The 26,773-nt window shown below is 54.3% G+C and overlaps 11 protein-coding genes across 11 annotated transcripts; 8 read left to right on the forward strand and 3 right to left on the reverse strand.

Moving 5' to 3' along the window:
* Positions 1 to 2,731: 2,731 nt before the first annotated feature.
* Positions 2,732 to 3,493, forward strand: PHYSODRAFT_375172 (hypothetical protein; the record flags this gene model as incomplete). Its single annotated transcript, XM_009523755.1, has 2 exons — positions 2,732 to 3,045; positions 3,169 to 3,493. Coding segments are annotated over 2 exons (639 nt in total), but the record flags the coding sequence as incomplete, so codon positions are not given.
* Positions 3,494 to 4,023: 530 nt separating this feature from the next.
* PHYSODRAFT_495165 (hypothetical protein) lies at positions 4,024 to 4,965 on the forward strand (the record flags this gene model as incomplete). Its single annotated transcript, XM_009523756.1, has 1 exon — positions 4,024 to 4,965. The coding sequence occupies one exon, from the start codon at positions 4,024 to 4,026 to the stop codon at positions 4,963 to 4,965; it is 942 nt and encodes a 313-aa protein (XP_009522051.1).
* Positions 4,966 to 5,271: 306 nt separating this feature from the next.
* On the forward strand, positions 5,272 to 7,515 carry PHYSODRAFT_297937 (hypothetical protein; the record flags this gene model as incomplete). Its single annotated transcript, XM_009523757.1, has 1 exon — positions 5,272 to 7,515. One exon carries the CDS (start codon positions 5,272 to 5,274, stop codon positions 7,513 to 7,515), a length of 2,244 nt encoding a protein of 747 aa, XP_009522052.1.
* A 99-nt stretch (positions 7,516 to 7,614) lies between these two features.
* Positions 7,615 to 9,843, reverse strand: PHYSODRAFT_297938 (hypothetical protein; the record flags this gene model as incomplete). Its single annotated transcript, XM_009523758.1, has 1 exon — positions 7,615 to 9,843. The coding sequence occupies one exon, from the start codon at positions 9,841 to 9,843 to the stop codon at positions 7,615 to 7,617; it is 2,229 nt and encodes a 742-aa protein (XP_009522053.1).
* A 236-nt stretch (positions 9,844 to 10,079) lies between these two features.
* Positions 10,080 to 10,658, reverse strand: PHYSODRAFT_285267 (hypothetical protein; the record flags this gene model as incomplete). The annotated part of the gene is made up of 1 exon (XM_009523759.1): positions 10,080 to 10,658. One exon carries the CDS (start codon positions 10,656 to 10,658, stop codon positions 10,080 to 10,082), a length of 579 nt encoding a protein of 192 aa, XP_009522054.1.
* A 1,913-nt stretch (positions 10,659 to 12,571) lies between these two features.
* PHYSODRAFT_259769 (hypothetical protein) lies at positions 12,572 to 14,293 on the forward strand (the record flags this gene model as incomplete). The annotated part of the gene is made up of 1 exon (XM_009523760.1): positions 12,572 to 14,293. One exon carries the CDS (start codon positions 12,572 to 12,574, stop codon positions 14,291 to 14,293), a length of 1,722 nt encoding a protein of 573 aa, XP_009522055.1.
* A 93-nt stretch (positions 14,294 to 14,386) lies between these two features.
* On the forward strand, positions 14,387 to 16,848 carry PHYSODRAFT_488281 (hypothetical protein; the record flags this gene model as incomplete). The annotated part of the gene is made up of 5 exons (XM_009523761.1): positions 14,387 to 14,551; positions 14,608 to 14,675; positions 14,744 to 14,933; positions 15,004 to 15,232; positions 15,281 to 16,848. 5 exons carry the CDS (start codon positions 14,387 to 14,389, stop codon positions 16,846 to 16,848), a joined length of 2,220 nt encoding a protein of 739 aa, XP_009522056.1.
* Positions 16,849 to 18,052: 1,204 nt separating this feature from the next.
* PHYSODRAFT_297942 (hypothetical protein) lies at positions 18,053 to 19,654 on the forward strand (the record flags this gene model as incomplete). The annotated part of the gene is made up of 2 exons (XM_009523762.1): positions 18,053 to 18,940; positions 18,989 to 19,654. The coding sequence occupies 2 exons, from the start codon at positions 18,053 to 18,055 to the stop codon at positions 19,652 to 19,654; spliced, it is 1,554 nt and encodes a 517-aa protein (XP_009522057.1).
* Positions 19,655 to 20,146: 492 nt separating this feature from the next.
* Positions 20,147 to 20,668, reverse strand: PHYSODRAFT_297943 (hypothetical protein; the record flags this gene model as incomplete). Its single annotated transcript, XM_009523763.1, has 1 exon — positions 20,147 to 20,668. The coding sequence occupies one exon, from the start codon at positions 20,666 to 20,668 to the stop codon at positions 20,147 to 20,149; it is 522 nt and encodes a 173-aa protein (XP_009522058.1).
* A 1,525-nt stretch (positions 20,669 to 22,193) lies between these two features.
* On the forward strand, positions 22,194 to 23,507 carry PHYSODRAFT_494087 (hypothetical protein; the record flags this gene model as incomplete). The annotated part of the gene is made up of 1 exon (XM_009523764.1): positions 22,194 to 23,507. The coding sequence occupies one exon, from the start codon at positions 22,194 to 22,196 to the stop codon at positions 23,505 to 23,507; it is 1,314 nt and encodes a 437-aa protein (XP_009522059.1).
* Positions 23,508 to 25,026: 1,519 nt separating this feature from the next.
* On the forward strand, positions 25,027 to 26,613 carry PHYSODRAFT_493683 (hypothetical protein; the record flags this gene model as incomplete). Its single annotated transcript, XM_009523765.1, has 1 exon — positions 25,027 to 26,613. The coding sequence occupies one exon, from the start codon at positions 25,027 to 25,029 to the stop codon at positions 26,611 to 26,613; it is 1,587 nt and encodes a 528-aa protein (XP_009522060.1).
* Between the last annotated feature and the right edge of the window lie 160 nt (positions 26,614 to 26,773).

Below are 26,773 nucleotides of genomic sequence, written 5' to 3' on the forward strand. Positions count from 1 at the left end.
CCCGATGACTCTTTATTCTGCTCTCCAGGCTCTTGAGATGCTGAGACATTTGTTCTAGTCGAGCTCTGCAATTTGAACTCGTAAAACGAGATAGCCCCAACTCCAATTCCATTGTCACTGTCATCAGCTTTCAGCAAGTTGCAAATCCGAATGGCAGTGTCTAAGTCGCCTTTCGCCGCTGCAGCTTCAGATCTCTCCAGAATCCAGAACGCAAGCTCTACTAGCAACGGTTGAGTGTCGGACTCGGTGGCGGTATCAGCGCCGGACGGTCGCTCGGACGGTTGCTCAACATGGCGAATTAAGGTGGGTATGACTTCGTGCTGGATCCATTCTGCATATGCAGAGACTGGTAGCGACATTGGAAGACACCTCAACAATTTCCTGATGTTTCGCACTGCCTCGTCATCTAAGTGCCGGCTCCACAGGATCATGACCGCTCTCATGGATCCAAGCTTCAGGTATTTCTCCAGCATATCAAGGACAGATATTCTTCGAAAGAGGTCCCACTTTTCACGTAGCGATTTTTCATTCGCTCCTGCGTCACTTGATGATGAGCTACGCAGTAGCTGAAACGTTGCCCATTTGTACGAGAGCTCGCTGATCTCATTACACCATCGCAACAAATTAGGTAGATAAGATTGCGACCTTGGTGAAGAGCTCGAAAATTCGCGGATGCCCGCCGCTACGTGTAGCAGATGCTTCAAAACAGCGCGTGATTCGTCTTCGTCTTCCCCAATACTCTCAGTGCACAGATCAAGTTTCACTTGATACCTTTTTATCGCTCGCTTGCGCAGGAGAGATGATAATGGGACATTGGCCAAAGATTGGGCAATCGTGACAACATCATCATCGCCGCTCAATTCGCCACCTTCGCTATCAGAACTTTCGTCTTCACTGCTTCCAGCATCAGTGCGGCTTGCTAAGAGTTGAATTGAGACTCCTTCATCGGTTCGATATGCCGCGAGACACTTCGGTTCGTTTCGGCCGTTAGTACTTGCGGACAGTTCGACATTCATACACTTTGATGGAGGCTGGAAGTCGTCGGTTAAATCTACCCCATACAGCGCGCATGCACTGCTAGTATCTCCTGGTTGAGGGTGCACGATCCGAGCATGCTCCAGCGACGCTGTTGTATTCTCACCCTCCGGTGTACGTGACACAACAAGCAAGGAAGCAATTTCTTGATTCTTGTCCTCACGACGCGAAGTGCCAAAAACCGCGAAGCTTCCAATCGCAGCAATATCTGGCTCGAACAACTTGCCTGCACTCTGCCAATTCCACCTATCGTGCGCCCACAAGTCCGTTGATAGTCAGTCATCATGCGCAGCATATAGCGGAAAGAGAAGAAAAAAATTACCACGACAGCTTCCCCTCAGAGAGTACGATCAGGCTTTTATAATCGTTGTCAAACTTCATGGAGGCAATTGGGGCCAACGCTGAATCAGATGCGGACACTTTCTGTATGAAACACAAAGCATTAACGACTGTCATTCCAAGCAAACGGAGTCCACCAGCACTCTTACCTCGATTCCAGTACGACCTCCGTTGTCGATTGAAGATGTTTTCCAGACGTTTAGATGCGCCCCATGATTTCCCAAAAGTACATAAACTTCTTGTTCGAAGCGATGGACCTGCGACGACGCAAACCTCAGCACACCACAAAAAAGAAGGAAAGCTCAGCCCACGTACCAGCATGCAGGACTGCGTGCCCTCATTCAACCTGCCAACATTTGCTCTCTCAAAGCGAATGTTCCTCAAAATCACCTTCATAGCCTCCTTCGGTTTTTCCGCCAGCAGGTGCTCAAACTCTGCCAGTCTCAAATCCCCCAGTCTCAACAGCGTCCCCGAGGCAGTCACCAGCACCAAATCCTGCGAGTCACTGGACGTTAATCCTCCCTCCACCGTTGCAAACTCAATCGCAACGACCCTGCACCAACCATTCACCACCACAGTGAGCATTCCCTCCCTTCCCTCTTTCAAGAGCTCAAAATAACAGCATTTCTACCTGTCGGAGGCTCCCGGTCGAGCCACGCGATGGCCAAACAGCAGCTTCCCGTTGCTATTATACAGAGACAACGTCCCCGAGCCGTCTGCAATGGCGATGAACTCTCCGCAGGCGCTAAACGCCATGGCCGCCACCTGATTCTGCAACGAAATAGTGTTCCGCTCCACTTTTCCGCCGTCCTCGGCCTCCAGCACGTCCACAACCTCCACAAATCTTCGGTCGTTCACTATCACTGCAGTTTTGGAGCCGCTTACGGCGATCCACGGCGCGTTTGGGTCTGGAATCGAGGGTTTGGGGGCTCTATGGTCGGGATTTTGGGGAGGTTTTGGCGACAGTTTGCAGAGCAACGACACCGTAATTTTCAGCCTTTTCAGCGGGAGATCATGGTCGGGGCCTTCATCTTCATCCTGATGCATAGATTAATGGGGTTAGCATTGCGTATGGACAGCCAGCGCCGCGTGGAGAGTAGGGACTCGTACCGCCATGATGCCTACGTTTTGGCGCACTTTTCGGAAATTGAATAAATGGTGTAAACAACACAAAATACAGTTGACCTTCAAAGTAGAATAAGTCGTTAGATAGAATAATCAGCGCTTCAGCTTGGACAGTAGAAAACTGTCCTCGTCCTCCATCTTCAGCCTGTAAACTTGCGTAGCATTGTATTTTTACCCAAAATGGCTAACGTGAGCCCCATATCGCCGCTGCGATCACCCGCTGTCGAGTGCAATGGCTGCAACGCCGAGTAGCGGCGACGAGACGGAATTCCTGGTCCTTTCGCGTTGGGGGTTCGCCTTCTGGTGGGTTGTGATCCTACTGATCCACCTGATCACGTTCATATTCAACGCGTGCTATGCCAAGTTCTACTGGGTCTTCGGCTCTACCTTCCTGAGTACCTCGCTGGAGACGTACGACGTCGGCATGGCCCCGCAGTATTTCCACTCCATTTCTTACGTCCACATAGTGCTGGCTGCAGCTCACGGCGGTTGCTTGCTGCTGATGGCTGTTGGATCGATGTGTCGGTGCAGTTTGGTCTTCTCTCCGTGGTCGGAATCGATCGATAAGTCTGCCAAACGATCGAGAAAAAGTTCGAGTAAAGGGTCGAAGAGTAACGTGGTAGCGGTGAGTCCCCGCGCAAGATCATCACGGAGAATCAGGATATCTAGGACCGACCTGCTTCGGAGTGCGTCCTTGACTTATGCAAATATTGCTGACAGACGCGGGGTGCTCGGAGTCAACGGACGGTATTTCTACGCGATTCTGCTCTGTCGAGAGCTCGTTGAGACTTCGTTTCAAACTGTGCAAGCCTTTCGGATGAGTAAATACCTGTCGAACGCTCTTTTGAATCGATTCTACGTCGTTCTGCTCGTGATCAACTGCTGGTCGTCGGTACTCGTCCATACAAAGCTGTTTGGGAAGGATGAAGCTCGAAGGAGGTTTACTGCAATCGTATTCGACTGTGCGCTTGATTTGATATCGTCGATAGGATTATCAGTCATGATCGTCGCGCGTTATGTGGATCAATACGACACAGATCTGGATGGATTTGGCTTCGAGCTGCTAGACGACGACGACGACTGGATGGCCCAGATGGTAGATGAAGCTCGACTCGTCCTGGTTTCTTCGTGGTGGGATCTCTTTTCCCGCGTTGTCTTCTCCCTCGGGATCATTATCACCACTGCAAGTATGAAGGAACTACTGCGATGGCGTGGGAAACGAGTGCAACCGGCACAACCAGCAAACGGCCACATATCAAAAATCTCGGCTCGGTTGGGCCGCTGGTACCAGGCCGAGCCATCCGTTCCCCTACAGAGAAAGAAGAGGAAAGTCCTGGAGGTTACAGGTTGCTGATCCCGCGGCACTTTTGGTGCAATGATGTCCGTGTCGTTGACCGTCTGAGGCAGCTGCTCTTCACCTCTACACATTGTATATTTCTTGCGTGGGGTGTTGCAGTAGTAGCACTGCACGTGCACGCTTCGGTAAGAGCCCCTCTGGTTGAGTGTAACCCTAAGGTCTATCCTATGGCTGGAGCGCAGCCTGCCTGCTTTGCCGTGGAATTCAACTGCTATAAAGTGGGGATATCGGGAACAATAGACGAAGTGGTGGCAGAATGGAGCAGATTCGACCACACTACCGTCGTTAAAATGCACATTGTGCACTGTCCGGCCCTTGAAGTCCCCGAAATGTTTCAAGAGTTCACTCGTCTGCGCGAAATATGGGTCTATAACTCAACCGTGAGAGACTGGGGGCCTGAAGCGAGTTTCACGAATTCTTGCCACCCCCATTTGACGGTACTCTCGCTGGTGCGCACGAATATGACCGACATGTTGCTCCCACTTGACTTCCAGGACGAAGATTTTCCCGCCAATCTCTCTCTATCGTACTTCTGCGAGACGAATTTACGGACGCTTCCGGACGATCTGGACGAGAAATGGAATCTGAATTCCAACATTTACATTGAGAACAGTGAATTGACGACGGTGCCTCTGTCACTAGTACGACTTCAGCCGTACTATTTGTCTCTAGCAGGCAATCCGATACGAGAGCTCCCACCAGAGCTGTTTGAAACCCCCGAGATCCAGTACCTCATTGTTAGTTCTTTGAACGTGGAAGAGCTCCCCCGCAATGTGACGCAACCACCCCCACGCCCTGCGTTTTACGACTTCTCTCATACGAATATTGCCTTCTTTTGGTCTTGGATGGACTTGTTTGTTGAGAATGCGAGAGGGATAGCGCCGCGGATTGTCGCCAACGCCATTCCGTACTGCTCAGACCTGGACAAAATCTTTAGCGGCATTCTCGCGGATTTCAGTACTCCCTTCCAGAGCGAGTACTCTAAATTGCTGATGAACGCGTCCAAGACCAATTGGGACTTTCTTCGCCAGGCTGTAGATTGCACCCCGCGTGCGGCCTCAACGCAATTTCCACTTGAATTCTGGGACAATTTGTACGGGATGCTGTAGGAAATAATACCAAGTGATAGGGGTCTACGTCGTTGGTCTCTTGTAAAGATTTCACGGGCAAAACGCATCAATACGTACTTTGTTTTCTGGTTTGTTGCTGACAACCCGTTCGTCACCGGATTCTGCTGTATCAAAGTCACAGTAGCCCAAGCTCATCATGATGTTGCATTTCTTGTTCGTTTGACTGTATGGATACATCCTACAGAAAGCTATCTTGGTGCGTATGCGGACAGAAGTTTAGTCCGCAGTATTTATACTCGTGCTCTACGCTGCTGTACTCCGAGGAGACGGAGATTGAGCTTAGCCATGAGCAAGCCTGGTCTTCTTTCTGCTTCCCGACCGACTGGGTTGGTGACGCTGTCGTTTGGTGGCTTTGCCTTTTGGTGGTTTGTGATTCTCGTGGTGCACCTGATCGCCTGTTTGTTCAACGTTTGCTACGCCAAGTTTTACTGGGTCTTCGGCGATACCTTTTTGAGCTACTCATTGGAGGCGTACAAGATTGGAATGGGTCGGGACAATTTCCGATCAATACCTTTCACCCATGCAGCGCTAGCTGTTGTACACGGAGTGCCTGTCCTGTTCATGGTCTTGGGGTTCATAAGACAGCGCTCTTTGGTCTTCTATCCATGGTCCGATCCACTGAATAAACACGTCAAAGCGGTGCGAAAAGCGGTGAAGAACCACGTCGCTGAGATGAAGACGCAAACTCGATATCGCGAGTCATCGAGTGTGAGAAGATCAACAATGCTCATGCTCCGTAGAGCAACCAAAGCAATAGTCAACAAGCACAGTGTCGTAGGCGTCAAAGGGCGCTACTTTTACGTGGTTTTCGTATTCCGTGAGGCAATTGAGACGGCATTCCAGACCGTGCAAGCCATCCGGATGAGCCAATATTTATCGCGCGCGTACCTGAATCGCTTCTACACGTGCCTTCTCGTGATCAACTGCTGGTCGTCTGTGCTGGTCCACTCGCGCGCTTTTGGGCAAGATAGTGCCAGGCGTAGGTTCGTAGCGATCGTTTGTGACTGCGCGCTCGATCTGATGTCTGCAGTGGGGGTTTCTAGCATGATCGTCCTAAGTTACGCTGGTCAATACGACATCGAGTTGGGTAGCTTCGGCTTTGAGTTGCTTCAGGACGACGCCTGGATTGCACGGATGCTAAGCGAGGCTCGGCTTGTCGTGGTTACCTCCTGGTCCGACCTTATCGGTCGCGCTGTCTTCTCGCTGGGCGTGCTTGCCGCCACCTACAACATGAAGGAGTTGTTGGCTTGGACTCCTCGAAGGGGTCAACGCATCGTGTCGATGCACAATATTGGACCAGACACTGAGCCACTCCGTCTTGTCGGCTCGCTTAGGCTGCAGGTTATAGACAAAAGAAGTCATCCAGGAAAACTTCAGAAAAACAGTGTACTCAATTCTAGAGAAGACGCTGATTTGGTTCCTCAACACACGAAGGTCGTCTCCGGTCTTCCCTGCACGGAACGAGTTCTTCTACGAGCAATGCACATCGCATTGTTCGCGTTAGGCGTTAGTATGATAATATTGCACGTGCAGGCGTCGTTGAAAACGCCACTGGTAGAGTGTACTCCGAAGGTGAAGCCCATGGCTGGGGCCCACCCAGCGTGTTTTGCTGTGGAGTTCGATTGTCACAAACTCGGAATTTCTGGTACAAAAGCTGACGTCGAAGCAGAATGGAGCAAGTTTGACCATTCTACAGTCGTGAAGCTGCACATTATGCACTGCTCAGCTCTCGAAATGCCTGAACTGCTTCAGGAGTTCCGTCAGTTGCGAGAGTTTTGGATCTACAATTCGACTATTACCACTTGGAGTGCGTCCGCTGCCATAACCAATTCTCACTACCCCGACCTCGCAGTGTTCTCCCTAGTCCGCAGCAATGTCACGGACGGCCTCCTCCCACTGGGACTCCAGTCGTCAGATTTCCCTCTTCAACTGACGCAGATATATTTCTGCAAAACTAATCTACAAACACTGCCCGACGATCTTGACTTAAAGTGGAACGCTGGGTCAAACATCTACGTCGAAGCGAGTGAGCTAACAGCTGTGCCGCAATCGCTTGCACGTTTAAGGCCACTCTACTTGTCCTTAGCTGGCAATCCTATCATCGAACTTCCAGCTGAACTTTTTGAGAGCTCCTCGATCCAGTATCTCGTCCTAAGCTCCACCAACGTGCGTGAACTTCCCCGTGGCGTGATGCTGGAAGCGCCACTGGTACCGGCGTTCTTTGATTTTGCAGACACGCAGATCGCTTTCTTTTGGGCGTGGATCGATCCGTTTGTTGAAAGTATGCTGGGAACTTCACCTCGAATAGCTGCTGGTGGTACCCCCTACTGCTCGGACCTGGAAGGCATTTTTAGTGGAGCTGCTACTGATTTCAGTGCTCCATTCAAGCCTCAACAGTCTCGACTACTTATGAATTCGTCGACAGAAAATTGGGAGATATTACTCCAGGCTGTGGATTGCTCACAACGCGCTTCCTTGACGCAGTTTCCTCTTGAGTATTGGGACGCGCTGTATGGAATGTCTGTTTAAGCGCACTTTAGTTAACACCATCTTCACCCTAGAGAAATCCTATGGGGGGGGGCTGAAAGAGTATTAGGCTCTATGAGATGAATCCCCGGTCAACACGATTTATTCGTTTGTTATTCTGTACTGAGCATCCCAGTCATCGAGTGGAAATTGGGTTGAAGACAAAGGATTTGAACACATCACGTACTGTTGTAGCGCCGGCCAGTTCGCGTCCGATGCATTCATCAGTATTCGCGAGTATTCAGGCTGGAATGGAACGCTGAAATTCGTAGCAGCACCACTGAAAATCTTGTCCAGGTCCGTACAGTATGGGGACCCTCCTGCCGATATTTGAGGCAGGAATGTCAGTTCCACGAACGGATCGATCCACGACCAAAAGAACGCGATCTCGGTAAAGCTGAAGTCGTAAAATGCTTGGATCGTCGGAGGTTCCGTCACATTACGCGGCAGTTCACGCACGTTCGTATGACTTAAAATAAGGTACGGGATGCCCATACCCTCGAACAATTCAGGTTGCAGCTCTACTATGGGGTTGCCGGCGAACGACAAGAAGGCAGGTCGCGACCGCGCAAGTGCCAGAGGTACTTCTGTGAGCTTGCTATTCTCAATGTAGATACTTGAACCAAAGTGCAATTTCGTGTCAAGATCGTCCGGAACAAACTGCAGATTCGTCTCGCAGAAGTATAGCTGGGTGAGACCCAAAGGGAAGTCTGCAGATTGGAAGCCTTTAGGAAGATAGCCCTCTGTCATGTTGGTGCGAACAACCGTTATTGATACCAGCTCCGGGTGGTCAGAATTTGTTACCGCGGATGACGCTCCCCACTCTCGTATGGTCGAATTGTACACCCAGATTTCCAGTAGATGGCTGAATTCCTTGAGCATTTCGGGAACTTCGAGATCTATACAGTGTAGAAAGTGAAGTTTAACAGTGGTGCCGCGATCGAACCGGAGCCATTCTGCTCGCACTTGTTCTTTTGAACCAGCGATATCGAGTTTATAGCAGTCAAATTCCACCGCATAGCAAGCTGGCAGTGCTCCAGCCATCGGGTTCACCTTGGGATTGCAGCTAATTAGTGGGTCCTTCACTGAAGCCTGAAGGTGCAAAGCTAATACCACGGCACCCCAGACGACAAAAATGACGTGGATAGTAGGCAAAAGTCTGCCACGAATATGAATGAAAAGAATGCTGCAGCGTCTGAACCGGGAGTCCAATGGTTTCTGTTGGTTTGTCTCGCTGTTGGGCTCATCTTTAGATGATGCGGAGGACATGGGCCCGATGGAGCCCAGGTGTTGAATCTGATTGCTGCTGTGTGTTGGCTTGGCGTCTGCTACTCGATTTTCACGGGCACGAGGTGTCCACCGAAGGAGTTTTTTCATGTTGGCCGTGGTCATAATGAATCCCAGGGAGAAGATCACACGACCAACCAGATCTGACCACGAAGACACCACAACGAGTCGAGCTTCATTCAGCATCTGCGCCATCCAGTCGTCGATATTCTGTAACTCATATCCGAAGCCTTCCAGCGACGTGTCATATTGGTCGACATATTTCAAGACGACTATCACTGCCACCCCCATGGCAGACAGCAGGTCCAGCACGCAATCGCACACGATCACCGCAAGGCGGCGTCGAGCTTCATCACCGGCAAACAGTCGCGCGTGCACGAACGCGGACGACCAGCAGTTGAGTACGAGCAAGCTGACGTAAAGGTTGTTCAAAATTCGGCTCGACAGGTACTTGCTCATTCGAAACGCTTGAGCAGTCTGGAATGCCGTCTCAACGATCTCTCGGCAGATTAGAACGGCGTAGAAATACCGTCCATTAACTCCTACTACTCCGCGCGCGTAAGTCAGCTTGGCCTTCAGTAGTTTTCCAGATCGAAGCACCCCAGTTCCTAGCCTTCCGAGACTTGAATCATTCATACTGAGGTCGTAAGATTGGCAGTTTTCCTTGTTGGACACGTCCATTCCTAGTATTTCATCGTTCTTTGTCGCTGACCACGGGAAAAATACCAGTGTGCGCCTCCATAGTGATCCCACAACCATCAGAACCAAGCTAACACCGTGAGCAGCCGCTAGCACAATGTGGACGTAGGATATAGTGCGAAAATCCTCCCGTGGCATTCCGACATTGTTGCCTTCTAACGTGTAGCTTAATAAGGTGGCGCCAAAATCCCAGTAGAACTTCGCGAAGCCAGCAGCGTACACACACGAGATGAAATGAACGAAACCCACAACAACCCACCAAAGCGCAAAGGCTCCCCACGAGAGGGCTACAAACTCGGTCGCACGAGGAAGAGAAGTTATGGCAGGCACGATCGTCGTGGTCATGGTAAATGCCAAAGTGCTATCATGTGAGCACCTATTGTTGTGAGCTGGTGCTTCCACATATTTTTGGACGTGCACGATAACCCTGCTATCAAGCTGTAGCCATTTCTTTCGAATGCTACTATTACTATATGTACTACAACTGTAGTAGTAGTAGCGTGTGGTGAAGCCCTTCAGTTTTCAGTGTTAGATGTATTTGCTGGATAACTTGCCCTGCATAGCGAGGGTATTCCATCCGGTTAAGTGGTCTTTTTAGCAGCGGCCCTTGCAATGTCCGACAAGTGGTTGAGGTAGCCTTCACCGACAGTGTACCACTTGACACCAGTGTACTTGCCAGACTCGGCAATAGTCTTGAACACTATCTCCGGCTCGATGCCCATGTTGTGCCATCCCTTGTACACGTCGGTCCTGTAGGTGGCGTCTTTCGCCATCTTCGTGACAATCTCGGCATCATCCAAAAACTTGGACACAGCCTCCATCTGCTTGGCTTTCGTCGCTGCTTGAGCCGCCGCCAGAGCTGCCGCTTTCACTTCCATTTTCGCGATCGCCAGAGCCTCCTGAAGCTCTTTCAGACGCACACTCGTGCGGATCTTCTTCCACTTGGCCGCCGCACTGGAGAGACCGTTGCCGCCGCGTTCTTCAGTCAGATCTTCACTATCGTCGCTCTCATCCACGGCTTGCGCCTTGAGGCCACGCAACTCCTCCGGACTACTCGCAGATCTCAGGAGTCGGTGGGAAACGCCGTTTGCGGACTCGGCAGTGACACTAGAGAGCAGAGCGACCGTGGCTGCCACGAAGAACAGGAGTGATAGACGCATACTTGAGCTTGGTCTTGAGCGGGAAAAAAAGGAAAATGACTCAGTTTGTGGAGGGCGGGCGGGGAGAGGAATGGCTGCCATGCTTTCGTCTCGTTTCGAAGAGACGCAGCCATGTCCGAGGCCACTTTATCACGTTGCAGTTGCTTTGCAGCAGTCGCATTGCGTCGTCGCACAATGGCAGGGATGATATCAGCAAGTTTACATCGAAGGTGCTTTAATGGCTGCCGACAACAATACAATCAGAACTGTCGCAAAGGTAATGTACATGTACCAGTGGCGCGATCTTGGCTACATAATATGTATTTATTATATACAGTGTATGTGCGTAAGTGTACAGTACAGTAAGTAAACTGTAAGGAGAGAGAACCATTCATTCCGAACTCGACCAGCATAGTGTAAAAAGTTGCAGTAACTTACAGTAGACGAGTCGGCCAGCTGGTTACAAAATGAATCGAGTATTGTGAAGTACAGTAAAGATACATGTGGCTCATGTCAATTTCGGTTGAATTTTTCCAGCAGTACAAAGTGCGGGTGGGACAAGATATACGTCCGTTCCTGTACCCACACCGATAACGTGAGTCTGCTTGCCTAATATAAAGAAATTCTTTGAGTTCCGCACTCTCAGATGTCCAGCTCACCTTTCTTACATGTGAGCTCGTTAAACTACATGCATTATCCTGACACAAAAGTAAGAAACATATTTTTATTATATAGGAGTCACTACCGATACAGTACTGTATACATGCACACGCACTGCTGAATTTTGCTGCTTCGACGACACGTGTGCCACGATTTGTACGCGGATAGTCGCGCGCAACCAGTCGGACTGGAGGTTTGGTAAATTACCGTTGCGTGCATCAAAATCATATGCTCCTATCTTCAGCTTTGCCACGAATTGAACAGGGATTGTGCATCGAACATGAAAGAAATTGCCTGATCACTGTAGGGCCACTATAAATTTGAGTTTTTCAGCAAAACTGAGAAAAATAAAACCGAAGCGCTGAAAATGCTCAAAAATATCGAGGTTATCGAGCGTGACCCACGAGCCTACAATAGATGGATTCAAACGCGAATTAGGATGGTTGATGCGCCACTAAACACCCCCTAACGACTCGGTTACTTCGGTGATATCGCCATGGTTTCGCCCAGCTTCAAAAGAAGTGCTTGTTAAGTCGAAGAGTGCGATGAAGTATGTCATAGATATTAGTGCAAGCCCGCTCTTGCTAAGTGTAGCCCGATACATTGCATGGGCACGATGCTTTCCTACACTCTGCTGCTATTGAGGGCCTCGATTTGAGGATGCCGTTAGGCTTCTTAGGGGATAGCATAAAGCATTCTTAGTGCCTCCTTCATATGTACAATAGCCCAGATCAGGCCGAATGCAAAAATAAAAAAAATTGAGCTCGAAAACACTCAAAGCAAGCTACCGTATATTGTGCTTTTTTGCACCTTTTGCGTGCCAGCAATCAGGTTTTTGGATGACGCCACATAAATGAGTCAGACTAATACCGTAGGTGAGTGAGTAAAAATACTTGGGGCGTTCGTTTTCTGCTTATTTTAATATTAAAATAAGCATGTACCCTGGTCCCATTCCGAAGAAACGTGCATGAGCCATCCTGAACGAGGTCGATCACCCTAAATCGATGGCTTTTTGCGTTCATTCTCACATGTGCAACTCGAAGTCGATCTACGTAAATCCAAGCCGCTCGTGCTAATGTACCGCCTCTGTTTTGTGCAGATTTTTGGATCTGCATTTCTCAAATTGGCATAAAGTGGTAGCAGAAATTTAAAAGGGCTCTAAAAGTAGAGATTTCTTTTTTCTAGACTCAGATACCTTCCAGACTCAGGTGAATCAGACGAATTTGAAAGTTGTACAGTATTTTCGAACGATCCTGCCACGTCAGACGACTACAATGAGCTCTGCAGGCGGAGTGCTGTCCAGGGCCGTGCGTGGCGGCTCGTACCGCTTCCTGCAGCGTTTACTAACGTTCGCAGCCAACTCACTAGTGCTGCGCAAATTGCACCTGAGCGTGACGGGCGCCGTGACCGTGCGGCTGGAGCTGGCGCTGGCCTCCATCTTCCTGCTGCGCGATGGCTTCCGCCTGGCGTTTCTGCGCATGCCGTCGCTCGACTCCTCGAGCTCCAAGGGCGCGAGCAATGGGAAAACGCACTTGCAACAGTTGGTGAACGTCGCGTGGCTCTCCACCGCCATCAGTTGGGCGGTGGCGGCTCTGGTGCTGCTGTACTCGGCGGTCTCGGGCTCAACGGAGACTTTGAAGGACGACGAGGCGCTGGAGGGGTACTCGACGGTGCTGGTCATGTACTGCGGCGCTGCAATGATCGAGGCACTGGCCGAGCCAATGTTCGTGCTGGCGCATGCCAGTGTGCTCGTCAGTTGGCAGGTGGCGGCTCAAAGCGCCGCCTTCTTGGTCCGCGCGGCGGTGCAGTATGTGGGGGTTGTGGTGCTGGAGCTGAGCTTGACAGCGTACGGGATCGCGGAGCTCTCGTACGCGTTGACGCTGCTGCTGATGTTCGCGGTGTTCTTCAGGAGGAGGATCTATGGAGGTTCGTCGGAAGGAGGCAAGTTCGCCTTGACCAGTATGAAGCAGCTGCTGCCTGGCAAGCCCGAGGGGGACGCGGACTGGTGTCACGCAGAGCTCATGACGCTGCTGGTGCCGCTGAGCGTGCAGAGCGGAGTCAAGTACCTGCTGGCGGAGGGGGACAAGTGGGTGCTCACGGGCTTCGCGTCGCTGCAGCACATGGGCGTCTACGGACTGGTGTCGAATCTGGGCTCGCTCGTGCCGAGGATCGTGTTCCTGCCCATTGAGGAGGCGACGAAGACCATCTTCAGCAAACTCGCGCTGTCTCAGAAGCAGACGAGCGACGACAAGGACGATAAGGAGAGCAAGAGGAAGAGCTTGGCCGATGGACAGACGCTGCTGCTTGTGCTACTCAAACTCATGAACCTGGTGGGGCTGCTCTTCGTCTGCTTCGGTACCAGCTACGCGTACACGTTGGTGCTGCTGCTGTATGGAGTGGAGAAGGCGAGGCAAGGCGTGGGCGCGGCGTTGGCTGTCTACTGTGCGTACATCCCATTCCTGGGGGTGAACGGAGTGTGCGAGGCTGTGGTGCACGCCATCGGAGACGACCACGAGCTCATGCGGCTCAACAAGTTGCTCGGCCTTTTCTTCGCCATCTACGCGTTCAGTGCGCTCGTGTTCATGGAGGTGCTCGACTGGGGGACGCTTGGGCTCATCCTGGCCAATTGCGTGAACATGGCCTGCCGCATCCTCTACTGCTTTACGTTCCTGGCTTCGTACTTCCGTCGGGTAGCGCCAACAGCTCAGAGCAGCAACCGCTTTGTCAGTGGGCTCGCATTCTGGCGTCGATCGCTGCCGGACCGACTCGTTGTGGTCGCCTTCTTGGCGTCTTTGGCGGTGACTTCCATTTCTCAGCGAGTGTTGCTGGGTTCCGAGACGGATGGTCCGATTTCGCTGGTGCGGCACGCTGCTCATATTGCTGTTGGGGCGATTTGCTTTGGCGCATCGGCGCTTACGCTCTATGTGAAAGAGCGTCACCTTCTAGGAGCTCAGTTGGCAGCACTTCGGGGGCAGAGCAAGTCTCACAAAGATTAGAGGAATATCATTACTGTAGTACATTTCCTAGTTTGGAGCGGCCTTGAAGCGTCGTCGTGCATGTACTCAATCACTTTCCAAACTCGCTGAGCCATGAGCAGGCGACAAGTATTTGGAGGCGCCCTGCGTGCCAGGCAGGAGCAGAAAGAAGCGGAGCAACCGACGAGCGATGCTCAGTCGGAGCGACCTTCTATGGGCTTCTTGGCGACGCTATCCGCGGAGCAGGAGCGCCAGCAAGTTCGAGAAGAGCTGAAACAGGTGAGGAATGCATATTACTACTAGGTTTGGGAGTGGCGGCTAACTCGTACGCGTAGATGCCTCTGCTATCGCCGTGGACAAGCTACACCGCATACGAGCCTTCGTTTACTGATGAGCTCAATCGGTAGGGACATCAACCATCATCGTGAATACAGCACTATTCGGCCACGTTTTCCTGACGTTGGACTGTAGGGAGCTGGCCCAACGTGTTCGGGCCATTGTGCTGGATAAGCTAGCAGCTCTACAAGAACGGCTGCAAAAACTCCAAGCGAAACGCGAAAACTCGGGCGTCCTACCAATCTCCACGCTTGATACGTTGCTGCAAAGCCGTCTGATTGTTGAGGCCAAACGCAAAGTGGTCCCAGCACAAATCGCCGAAAACGTGAGAGCGGTCGTCCTCTTTGTCTTTGTCAGCTAACTGATCGACGTGTTCGTCATCTTTTACTGAGCAGACCATAGCAGCAATGCGAGCTGCTAGCTTGCACGTGACACTACAGAAGGAGACTCCTCTTTCGACTGCCTCGAGTGTAAGTAAACGCCGTGAGCATCGCTCGAACTCTGTGTTTGCCCCCAGCACAAGCAACAGCATCCCCCGCAACTCGCGGGTCAAGCCAAGCAGCGTTATCTCACCTCGAACCCGCGCTGTTGTCGACGAGATGGACTTATCCCGCAGACAACACCGTTCGAGCGCAGCAGATGACTATTTTCTTAACGGTGATGCTGACCAAGACGGCGATAACAGTTCATCTCAAACTCTGTTGTGCGTTCAATTCCCAAACTACAGCGAAGTTGCAGCGGCGATGGACAACAATGCGACCAACTTGGAGAACGACGAAGAGCAGCAGGTCACGCACTTTCGATCTCGCCCTGTGGCACCGTCAGCAGTGGAGGACGCAGCCATTGTTGCCACAAAGCGCGAGCCTCATGAGCCACGAGTACGTTATATCATGTCCACTCGGCTCGGAGCACTTCCACCCACGAAGGGCATCTTGGACGAGTACCCAATCCCGAAAGAAGTGCTGGATGCGCTGGAGCGCCATCGACACTTTCACGTCGATGAGTCTTCTCCTTTGACTGCGTTCGAGCCCATACGACTCCCCCCTCCGGCCCCAGCAGAGCTAAGCGACAAGACCCAGCCTCGTAACGCTGCAGTAAATGCCGAATGGGAGTGCTTCTACAGGCGTTCGGTTCCGCTTGAGCGCTCTCCAGTGTCCTTCGTGTTGGCATCATTGGCCGTGGCTCCCGAGAAGCCTCTCCCTGCTCCCAGCGACCTCTTCCACCAGCAGAAACTCGTCGCTGCAGCGTCTGACGAGACCATTCTGCTGAACGAAGTGCGTCAACTGTTTGACAGCACCCACGACGCGCACCAAGACTTCCGAGCAGAGCTCCATCGCCACCTCGATCTCCAGTATCTCGTGGACTTATCGTTCCGTAGCTCGCTCACGTCGGCGAGTTACTTCGTCGACGATGAAGACGACAGCGAGGAACCAGGAGGAGGCAATGTTCAACCGAGCGTGCAGATCCCGTCTCACTTGCGTCGCCAACGCATCATCAGTACTGCCGAGAGCGACGCAGCTGGAGCTTCGGCCAAGTGGAAGTTCCTGCTGAACGGGGTGCACCGAATGGCAAACCGGCGTGGAGCGATTTCTGTTGTAGCCAAGAGCGAAGCCGCGATGCGGGCTCAACGCAATGATCTCCTGGCTCAGCTGTGCACGCTCACGCCGCAAGACGTCGAGTTCCTCACCTTGTGGTACGGCTACAGTCCCGATGCCGAAGCCGAAGCGATCGCCACTGCCGACACTGACGATGGCGAAGGCGGAGTCGTGCGCTTGGACCCCGTGCCCATGAGTCCGTACTGGAGCACGCGCTTCGAGCTCGCGTGGAAGCAATTGGCGCTGTCCACAACCGAGCGCCTGGATCTGGCCATCAAGTACTCGTCGCTGGGCTATTCAACTCGACTGCCGGACGCTGTAACACTCTGGGAGACGGCAGGAGCGCTCGTCACGGAGCACGAAGACTTGCTGCGTCTGATGCGCTCGACCCTCACAGGACCGAGAAGACACGCCACCGCCAGCCTCTCAGAGGATACAGCAATGCTCCAGGCTCTGATCGCCAGTGCAGCTCACGTCCGAGAGATTCTTCTGCTCGCATACGTCGAAGTTGGAGATTTCATCACGTTCCAAGGCAACTTCTACTTGGCCAGGATGGAGCGCGACGCGACCGAGATCCGACGACTAATGGAGGAGAACGCTGAGCTCAAATCCAACCAGGTGCAACCTCCCACAGCGACAAAATGAGAATCTTTCTCCTCCTTCAAGCAGAATCCAGGATAAAAACCCACCACCAAGCTGTATCCAAACGTATAAATTCATTAATCCACAGCAGTCGGTTGACATCCGCTCTCGAATTATGTCGAGTCGCTGTCGTCTTTCTTCTCTTTCTTGTCTTTCTTGTTCTTCTTCTTCAGTTTCCTAGCCTCTTTCTTCTTTTTCTTCTTCATCTCGTCCTTTTCCTCTTCTTCATCCCCGTTCGAGTCACTTCCGGTGGTCACAGGCGTCTCGTCATCGCTTTCCTTCTCCTCCTTCCTCGCCTTCTTCAGCTGCAGCTCGTCCCGCTTCAACTTGCCCTTGCACGAGCCGTACGCCCGACGGCCGAACAGTTTACCGCCAGTCGCCGCAAAGAGCTCTTCGTCTGTAGGGATTCGGAACTTCTGATTGGTGGACTCATTTTCGTCCAATCGCTTCCGCTTTTTGGCCTCCTTCTTCTTTTTGTCTTTCTTCTTCTTTTTCTTCTTCTTCTCCTCCTTGTCTTCTTCTCCTCCTTCCTCGTCCGACGACGCGTCGATCACGATCTTGCTGGCCACGCGGTCGTAGGCGTTGTACCACCACTGATTGGCCTGCTCCGCGACCGCCTTCTTCTCGGCGCCCACGCCCTGCAGCTCCTCGCGCCGCTTCACCTTGACGTGCGACTTCATGCCCTGCTCGTTCTTGCCCAGGCCCTTGCCGGCCGACCAGCCCATCTTCTCCATCTGCCGCCGCGCAAAGTCCGACACCTCGGCGGCCGCGCTCTCGTTGGCCATGCCGCCCAGCTTGCTCATGAGCTTCTTGCCCACGAGGGGCACCGCCGCCGCCGTGGATCCCATCATCGCGTCGCCTGCCATGGTGTGGCAGCTCCAAGTGCCGGTCGAAAAGCAAGAGTGAGTTGATTGGCGGCGGAGAGAGCGGAACGGGGACTGGTGATTGACTGAAAACAGGGAGAAATGTGATTGGCTGAATATACTAACAAGCCTTTCACTACCTATATCCGGACATACTGCATGCAAATAAAACGCACTTTCAACCGAAAGCATACTATCAAAAGCTATGGTTTGTGACACTGAATATGAAGAGATAATGTAGCCATCGCGAAGGAATCGGAGCTTCAGCTTCAACGTTTTCAGTTGCAGTCCCGGACTTGGACCGGGCACAACTCGATCCGCCGAGGTCCGATCCCTGTCCATCCATGCCCCCGCCCTCGCTGCTGAAAGGCGGCGGCTTGTCCAGCCCGGCCCTGTTGGGTCTGTTGGTGGCGACTGCAGCCGCCATGCTGTTCGCCGCCAAGCCTTCGAGGGGGAAGCCGCTCCCCGCCAACGTGACGCCCGTGCCCTTCCTCCCATCCACCCCATTGCTCGGCAACACGCTGGAGTTGGCTGCCAACGCGGCGCGACTGCAGGACTGGGTCGCCGACCGCAGCCGGGAGTGCGACGGCCAGCCCTTCGTGGTGCAGCTGCTGGGCAAGCGCAACCTCGTCTACCTGTCCCGACCCGAGCACTTCGAGCAGGTGCTCAAGCTGCAGTCGAGCAACTTCAACAAGGGGCTCGCCATCCACGACATCTACTCCGACTTCATGGGGGAGAGCATCCTGCTGGTCAACGGGGACCGCTGGAAGTACCACCGCCGAGTGCTCGTGAACCTCTTCAGCGCTCGAGCCCTGCGAGACTTTATGACGCCAATCATCCAGAAGAACATCCTCGTGCTGATGGACATTCTAGCGCGAGCGAGGGAGCGCAACGAGGCCCTCGACATCCACAAGCTCATGAACAAGTTCACGTTCGAGACGTTCGCGAAGATCGGCTTCGGCCAGAAGCTCGGGAACCTCGTGTCTCCGGAAGACCACCCATTCGAGCGCGCGTTCGACGAAGCCCACCATATTACTGGGCACCGGATGACTACGCCCACGTGGCTGTGGAAGCTGAAGCGGTGGCTCAATGTCGGGAGCGAGCGGAAGCTGCGCGAGTGCGTGGAGGTGATGGACTCCCTCGTGATGGGGATCATCTCGGACGCGATCGCCAAACGCCAGCAACGCGGACAGGAAGAAGAAGCAGGAGAGCACGACCATGAGAAAGACATTGTGTCTATTATTCTCGAATGAATGCATGCTGACGGCCGACCCGTGGAGCCTAGCGAGGTCCGCAGCATTGCGCTGCTGTCGCTGATTGCTGGTCGGGACACGACCGCGAACGCTGTGAGCTGGATCCTTCACATGCTGCACGAACACCCGCGCGTCGAAGAGAAGCTGCGCGCCGAGCTATATGAGAAGCTGCCGAAGCTGGCAACATCTCGAGACTACATGCCGTCGCTGGAGGAGCTGCAGGACCTCCCATACCTGGAGGCTGTGATCAATGAGAACCTCCGCCTGCTCCCCATCTTCCCCTATACGAGCCGCCAATGTATTCGAGACACGGTGTTCCCTGACGGCACCTTCATCCAAGCTGGAGAGGTGCTAGGTTTGCCGCACTACGTGATGGCTCGACTGACGAGCGTTTGGGGCGAAAATGCTGCCGAGTTCGTCCCTGAACGATTCTTGGACGCCAAGAGCGGCGAGGTGCTCGATCTCCCGGTTGCTACTTCCAGTGCGTTTGGGGCTGGGCCACGAATCTGTGTCGGTCGCCGCCTGGCAAGCATGGAGATGAAGCTCCTCCTCGCGTGCATTGTCGGTCGTTATCATTTGGTGGAGTTGCCTGGACAAACTGTTCGCTATAAGCTGGCGCTGTCTCTGACTATGAAGGACCCATTGATGGTGAATGTGCAGCATGTCAACCAGGCGTTAGCCAAGTCTGCTTAGGAGAGTCGTTGTGCTTGTTTCTTTGTCTTCGGATTCACTGGTGAGTTTGAGAGAGTAGCAGCCGACATTTTACGAGAAAAAAAATGTTTGCATTGATGTAACATGCGTCGTCAACTCTTTCACTTGATCGAAATTGGTAAGAAAAAAAAAACTTAGTGGACCGATCTCTGTCGGCTAAGACACTTTCTCAAAAGTACTGCCGTGTACTCACTTGGCAGCGGCATTCTCGCGGTGTCGCTGCACCGCTTGCTCGATCTCCGGCCACAGAAACGAACGCGCAGTCATCAACACGATCCCAGCTTTTCCCTGCCAGTATAAGAGAAGACCAACGAAATAGCCTGAGCGCAAACACAAGCAGGTTCGCCACGCACGCCCTCGTTCGCTATGTAAAGCTGCGCGGGCCGATCAGCTCTTTCAAAGCCAGCCGAGTATGCGTAGGAGGGCTGGGAAGTCATCTGGACTGGGCTCTGGAGTCTCCACTGGGACTTGTGCTCACAGCCTCCCTTGTTCTTCTTCTTCTGGGACCATGGCGTAGCCAGTATCGGGTAGAGGCCGTAAGAAGGGCGTTCTGGTGGCTCTCTTCACCTTGAGCACCGATACATTTACGTGACACGACATGTCCTCCACGTGTTCGACTTCAAGCCGCCTGTCGAACGCATCAGTGGCCTCCTCAACGTGCGAGAACTGTGGGGTTAACTCTGTCACGAAGTACCCGTCGTTGGAGATGAAGAAGCCCACTCGCTCCCGGTTGATCCCAGGTACTTTGAATCTCACAAGCGTAGGCCATGCACGCTCACGAACTTCGTATATTTGGTCGTCGAGGGATTGGCGGGGAGGATTCTGCGTCTGCGTACTCTCGGAAATGATCTTGATCGGAAACCCCTTCAGCCAACCGCGCAGCTCAGTCGACCGCGGCTTCTTCTGGGCCACATCCTCCGCGCTCCCGGTTGCTACGTCTTCGGTTTGCACCAGTTTGTCTGCTTTTTGAACATTCTTCCGGTTCGCTTGCCCCATTGTAAACCGCGGCTGGGGAAAAGCAAAGTGATCTCGGTTGAGGGTGGTCGGGGACAACTTTTGCAGTTTTCCAAGAAATCTCAAAACCAAAGCCCTGGGAAGGAATTGTTCGTTTACCACGAATTCCACCCAGCGCGCGAGTAACCCACTAGGATCTTTCTTTTGCGATCGCCCCGAGGTAGTTGAGTCCTTCTGGAGCAAGTTCAGCGATAAAAAAATTCCGGTCTCAGGTCAGGAGGCGATGAAGGGTGGGCTGAAACATTGCGGTAGGCAACAACCACATCGTGGACGAGTAAACCAGACCGGAAAGTACGATTTATCACAATGAAGACGCAGATGAGATGGCAGAACTGTTGATTTCGTGGCTGAAAGACGACTCATCTTCACTTTTGGATTCCGTGCGGTCTTAATTAATCCACTTACATTTGCACTTACATTCATGCGGATATTGAAGTCCGAAAGCCCAAGACGGGCAAAGTGTAAATGATTTCACAAACATATTTTCCACGATAGCTCGCCTCTCGTGTATGCCATGTTGGCGTCTTGCGCATTTGCCGATAACTTATCCCTCGTTGTGTTCCATCAAGCGGTTCCTCTCCTCCAGAAACTGCACGAACGCACTCGCGGTTCTTGAATTTCGAAAACGTCAAGAATGATCTCAATAGCTCGAGTGATCTGGCTAGCAAAGCGTCCAACGTCCGCCGGCATCACTACTGTAAGGCGGTACATTCGTTGTTGAAGCCTGCACTTGTCCGACAGACCGTCCCCATCAACAATAAAAACGAGCCTTGCTGGGACTTTCAGCCTGGAACGACGTGAAGCAGCCTTTGTGGTCGAGGCCCTCGACCGAGAGAAGGTGGTCGAGCGCCGCCAAGCGCGGCACGACCATCAACAGCAGGGGCTTGCGTGCAGCATTTCATACGTGAGCAGGTGGGGCGGTCCCCCATCAAAATTGCGTTCCTGAAGCCGTCCTGCGCGTGCTGGGGGGTCCACGACGCCACCCAACTTGGAGAGAGCTCTACCCATTTCTTTGGCGCGCGCGCTCGGTCTCCCATCTGGCCGATCCATCCGCCCAGCTCTGCTCGTCGACACTTCTGCGCCAAAGCTCACATCGCAGCGGAACCGGCCGTCTCGTTCGCACGACGAGTGCAATGCAAGAGCCGTCTCCAGCGGCTCAAGCTCTCATTCCCAGTTTGAGTCTCTGCTACATACTCGAGTCATGCTGCAGTCCTTCTTCGAAGACAAGCTGAGCTACCTCCATCCGGTGGTGCCCGGTCTCGTGGCGGCTGCAGTCGCCGTTGCCATCTACTGCACCACCGACACCGCAGAACCGCCGACACTCGAGGGTGAAGACGGTAAAGCGGTGGCCAAACGCGTCCGCTACCTGCCGTCGAAGATCCCCGTGCTGGGCAACGCCATCGAACTGCTGAGCAACTCGGAGCGCATGCACGACTGGATCGCCGACCAGATCGTGCCCTTCGACGGCGAGCCGTTCACCTTGCGGCTGCCGGGCAAGTCCGACATGATGTTCATCGCCAAGCCCGAGCACATCGAGGAGGTGCTCAAGACGCAGTTTGAGAACTTCCCCAAGAGCCAACACATCCACGACGTCTTCTTCGACCTGCTGGGCGACGGCATCGTCACCACCAACGGCGAGACGTGGAAGCGCCAGCGCCGCGTGCTCGTGAACCTCTTCAGCGCTCGAGCGCTGCGCGAACACATGACCCCCATCTCGCAGAAGTACGTGGTGCAGCTGCGCAAGATCTTCGAGGACGCGGTGGCGTCCAAGGAGCCCATGGACGCCTTCGGACTTATGCACCGCTACACGCTCGACGTGTTCGCCGTGATCGGCTTCGGCACCGAGATGAAGCTGCTGGAGGGAAGGTACCAACCGTTCGCTGAGGCTATCGAGGAGTCCCAGTACATTGTGTCGGCGCGCTTCAAGCAGCCCGACGCGCAGTGGAAGCTCATGCGCTGGCTCAACATTGGCAGCGAGAAGAAGCTCCGCCACGCGATCCAAGTGATCGACGAGCATGTGATGGGGATCATCTCGGGCGCCATTCAGCGTCGACAAGAGCGCGACCAGGCCATTAAGGCGGGCGAGGCGGCCAAGCCTGCGGACAGGGACATCGTGTCGATCATCCTGGACTCCATGGAGTCCAACAACCAGGTCGTCGACCCCGTGGAGGTGCGCAACATCGCCACTGCCGCGCTGATCGCTGGCCGAGACACAACGGCCGACGCCCTGGGGTGGCTCTTCCACGTATTGAGCCAGAACCCGAGCGTCGAGGCCAAGCTGCGCTCAGAGCTGCTCACGCACATGCCCAGGCTCACGACGGACCCGGAGTACGTCCCCACCGCCGAGGAGCTCAACCAGGTGCCCTACCTCGAAGCCACCATCCGTGAACTGCTGCGTCTGCTGCCTGCTGGCCCCGTGATCGCCACGCACTGCGTCCGCGACACGGTGTTCCCGGACGGCACGTTCGTGCCCAAGAACACGGACATCGGGCTCGCGTTCTACACGACTGGCCGACTCACGAGCGTCTGGGGCGAGGACGCGCTGGAGTTCAAGCCCGAGCGCTTCCTGGATGCCGACACCGGCGAGGTCGTCAAGGTGTCGTCCTCCAAGTTCTGCGCCTTCAGCGCGGGCCCGCGCATCTGCGTGGGCCGCAACCTGGCCTTCCTCGAGATGAAGATCGTGATCGCCAACATCCTCAGCCGCTTCCACCTCGTGCCGGAGCCCGGCCAGCAGCCCACGTACACGCAGGGCATCACCTTGGGCATGCAGACCCCGCTCATGATGCGCGTTGAGGCCGTCACGGCCCATGCTGCAGCGTAGAGAACGAAAACAGCCAGAAGTATACCATGTAGAGCCAAGTTGAAGTGCTCCATCAATAAAGTCCCCAGCAGGCTTTGATCGTTGTACCCGACTTGGGTGTCAGTGGATAGTACGAATTCCTGCTGGGGCACTTCCCATGCGTACAGACTACTCCGTCATTCAACCTAATGACCAGCAGCCATTCCGGGCCATCATCACCAAGAATCCCCATGCCATTGCTATAGGAGACCCAAGTTATCACTGATGCTCGCCGGATATGGGAGACGGCCGTGTACCAGCTCGGGGTACCTGAGTGGATCACTCACTCCCTTCACGACGTCGCCTGCAATGGACCCACAGAGTGGCGGTACCCGCTCTTTGAATGGTTCACCCCTCCGACGGACACAGCGGCATACCCAGTATGGTGGAATCCCATACGCCACCAACTCGATCGACTAAAATTGACGGTCTATACAGCCCCCTCGGGCTGGAGGCGCTATCCGACTATGACGAACGGAAGTACCGTGTGGGCAGAAGCTGTATCATACACCACTAAAGGCGCTCGACTTCTCCACGCCCAGCTATTTGCTGGTACCTGGCGGACTCTTCACAGCTATTGGAAAACATCATGCAAGAGGTGTCCGCCAACGCAGGCGCAAGGCTCTGCGCAAGAAGGTCAACCATGGAATTGCTTCGCGGCGCCGGACATGGGCACAGAAGACGAAGGAACGAGTGACACGATCGATGTTGCAGCGGAATGCAAAACTTCAGTCTCTGAGCCAGCAGTGGCTCCGGCGGCGCAAAAATTACCTCGAAGCCCGACACCACGAGCAAGCAACATGAAACCAACGGACAAATACTTCAAGGTAGAGTTCGCGGAGATGACCATGCCTCCGAGACACGATCAACCGACCGCAACGTCACCCATGCTGCCGGTCATTACATTTTTCTTTTCATATTGAGGGCCCAGCGCCGATCTGCCGACCTCGGTTGGTGGCCTACGTAGGGCCGTGTATTTTGGTAGCTACCGCGGGGCCTACGCTTTGTCGTGGTCTCCGTAGGCGAGGATGCAGCGCAGCGCGCCTCGGGCGTAGTCGCCATAACCGCAACACATACAAATACAAATACAAAATCCATCAATAAAGTCCCTCCCCCCTCCCCACAAGTTCAGGAAACCGCTTTCGCGTAGCGTGGAGACACGTTGGTCACGGATAACGTGGCGATGCAAGTTGTCGGCTCTGCGTATGTAGCATCACTGCCATAGTGTAATGAATTATTGCCGGACTGGCAGCCAAGCCAAGCATTTCGGCCACGTGCCGCGCCCATGCTCAAGCTGCAGACGATTCCGCCGGTGCCGTTCGCGTCCACGTCGCGCAAATCGTTGGCGTAGGCGAGCGGGTCCTTACAACCCGACGGCGAGGAAACTTCCCGCGTGCAATTCGGCCGCGATGCATTGCGGAGACCGTCGTCGGTCCCGCCGTCATCTTTGCCACACGGCTCGCATTACCGGATCGACCTGCTCTAGTGCCATCGTTCTAAGATGCTGCAGTCCATGTTCAGCAAGTCCCCCGTGGTACCGGGCCTCGTCACAGCGGCGCTGCTCGTCACGCTGTACTGGACCAAGTCGGCCAAGGGCTCCGCTAAGCTCAAGGGTGACAAGGTCAAGAACGCCGTCATCCTGCCGGGCACCCTGCCCGTGGTCGGCAATGCCGTCGAACTGGCGGCCAATGCCGCGCGGATGCACGACTGGCTGGCCGACCAATTCGCGGCCACCAACGGCGAGGCGTTCATCGTGCGCCTGCCCGGCAAAGACGACATGATGTTCATCGCCAAGCCTGAGCACCTGGAGGCCGTGCTCAAGACGCAGTTCGACGTCTTCCCCAAGAGCGAGTACATCCACGACGTGTTCTACGATATGCTGGGCGACGGCATCGTCGTGACCAATGGCGAGACCTGGAAGCGCCAGCGTAATGTGGTGGTGGGGCTCTTCAGCGCGCGTGCTCTGCGTGAACACATGACGCCGCTCGTGCAAAAGTACACGGTGCAGCTCGGGGACATCCTGGCCGATGCTGCCGCGACGAACACGCCTGTGGACGTGTTCGACCTGCTGCACCGCTACACGTTCGACGTGTTCGGCGAGATCGGCTTCGGCGCCAAGATGGGGTCGATGGACGGCGCTTTCCAGCCCTTCGCAGAGGCGATGGACGAGGCGCAGTTCCTGGCCGGGAAGCGCTTCAAGCAGCCCATGTGGTACTGGAAGCTGCGCCGCTGGCTCAACGTGGGCGACGAGAAGAAGCTCAAGGAGAATGTGCGCGTGATCGACGAGCACCTGATGGGCATCATCGCCGACGCCATCGAGCGCCGTCGCCACCGCGTGGAGGAGATGAAGGCCGGCCGCCCCGCTGCGCTGGCCGACAAGGACATCGTGTCCATTGTTCTTGACTCGATGGAGGCCAGCGGCCAGCCCGTGAACCCCGTGGAGGTGCGCAACATCGCCGTCGCGTCGATCATCGCCGGCCGCGACACCACCGCCGACTGCATGGGCTGGCTGTTCCATCTGCTGAGTGAGAACCCGCGCGTCGAGGCCAAGCTGCGTGACGAGGTGCTGGCCAAAATCCCGCAGCTCGCGACCGACAAGAGCTACGTCCCGTCTGTGGAGGACATCAACAAGGTGCCGTACCTTGAGGCCTGCATCCGCGAGCTCCTGCGTCTGTACCCTCCGGGCCCGCTGATCACCACGCACTGCATCAAGGACACGGTCTTCCCGGATGGCACCTTCGTGCCGGCGAACACGGACATCGGCATCGCGCTCTTCTCCGCCGGACGCTTGACGAGTGTCTGGGGCGAGGACGCCCTCGAGTACAAGCCCGAGCGCTTCATCGACAGCGAGTCGGGCGAGATCATCCCCATGACCGCGACCAAGTTCTGTGCCTTCAGCGCCGGCCCGCGTATCTGCGTGGGGCAGAACCTGGCGTTCGTCGAGACCAAGATCGTGATCGCCAGCATCGTCGGACGCTTCCACATGATCCCCGAGCCTGGCCAGAACGTGGCCTACACGCAGGGCATCTCGCTCGGCATGATGGACCCGCTCATGATGCGTCTCGAGGCGGTGAACGCGTCCGCTTAAACTAAATTGACAGCATCAAGAGCAGCTAAACCTTAGGTTTCGTTGATGAAGAAAATACAGAATTGTTTGCCTTATCAAGTAGAAACTTACTTGATCGCGGTCAAAAGATCATCCTCTCATATGTGAAGAGGAACTTGCTACTGTAGTGCGTGCTCGAGAA

Source organism: Phytophthora sojae (genome assembly GCF_000149755.1).
Source record: "Phytophthora sojae unplaced genomic scaffold PHYSOscaffold_3, whole genome shotgun sequence".
NCBI lineage: Eukaryota > Oomycota > Peronosporomycetes > Peronosporales > Peronosporaceae > Phytophthora > Phytophthora sojae.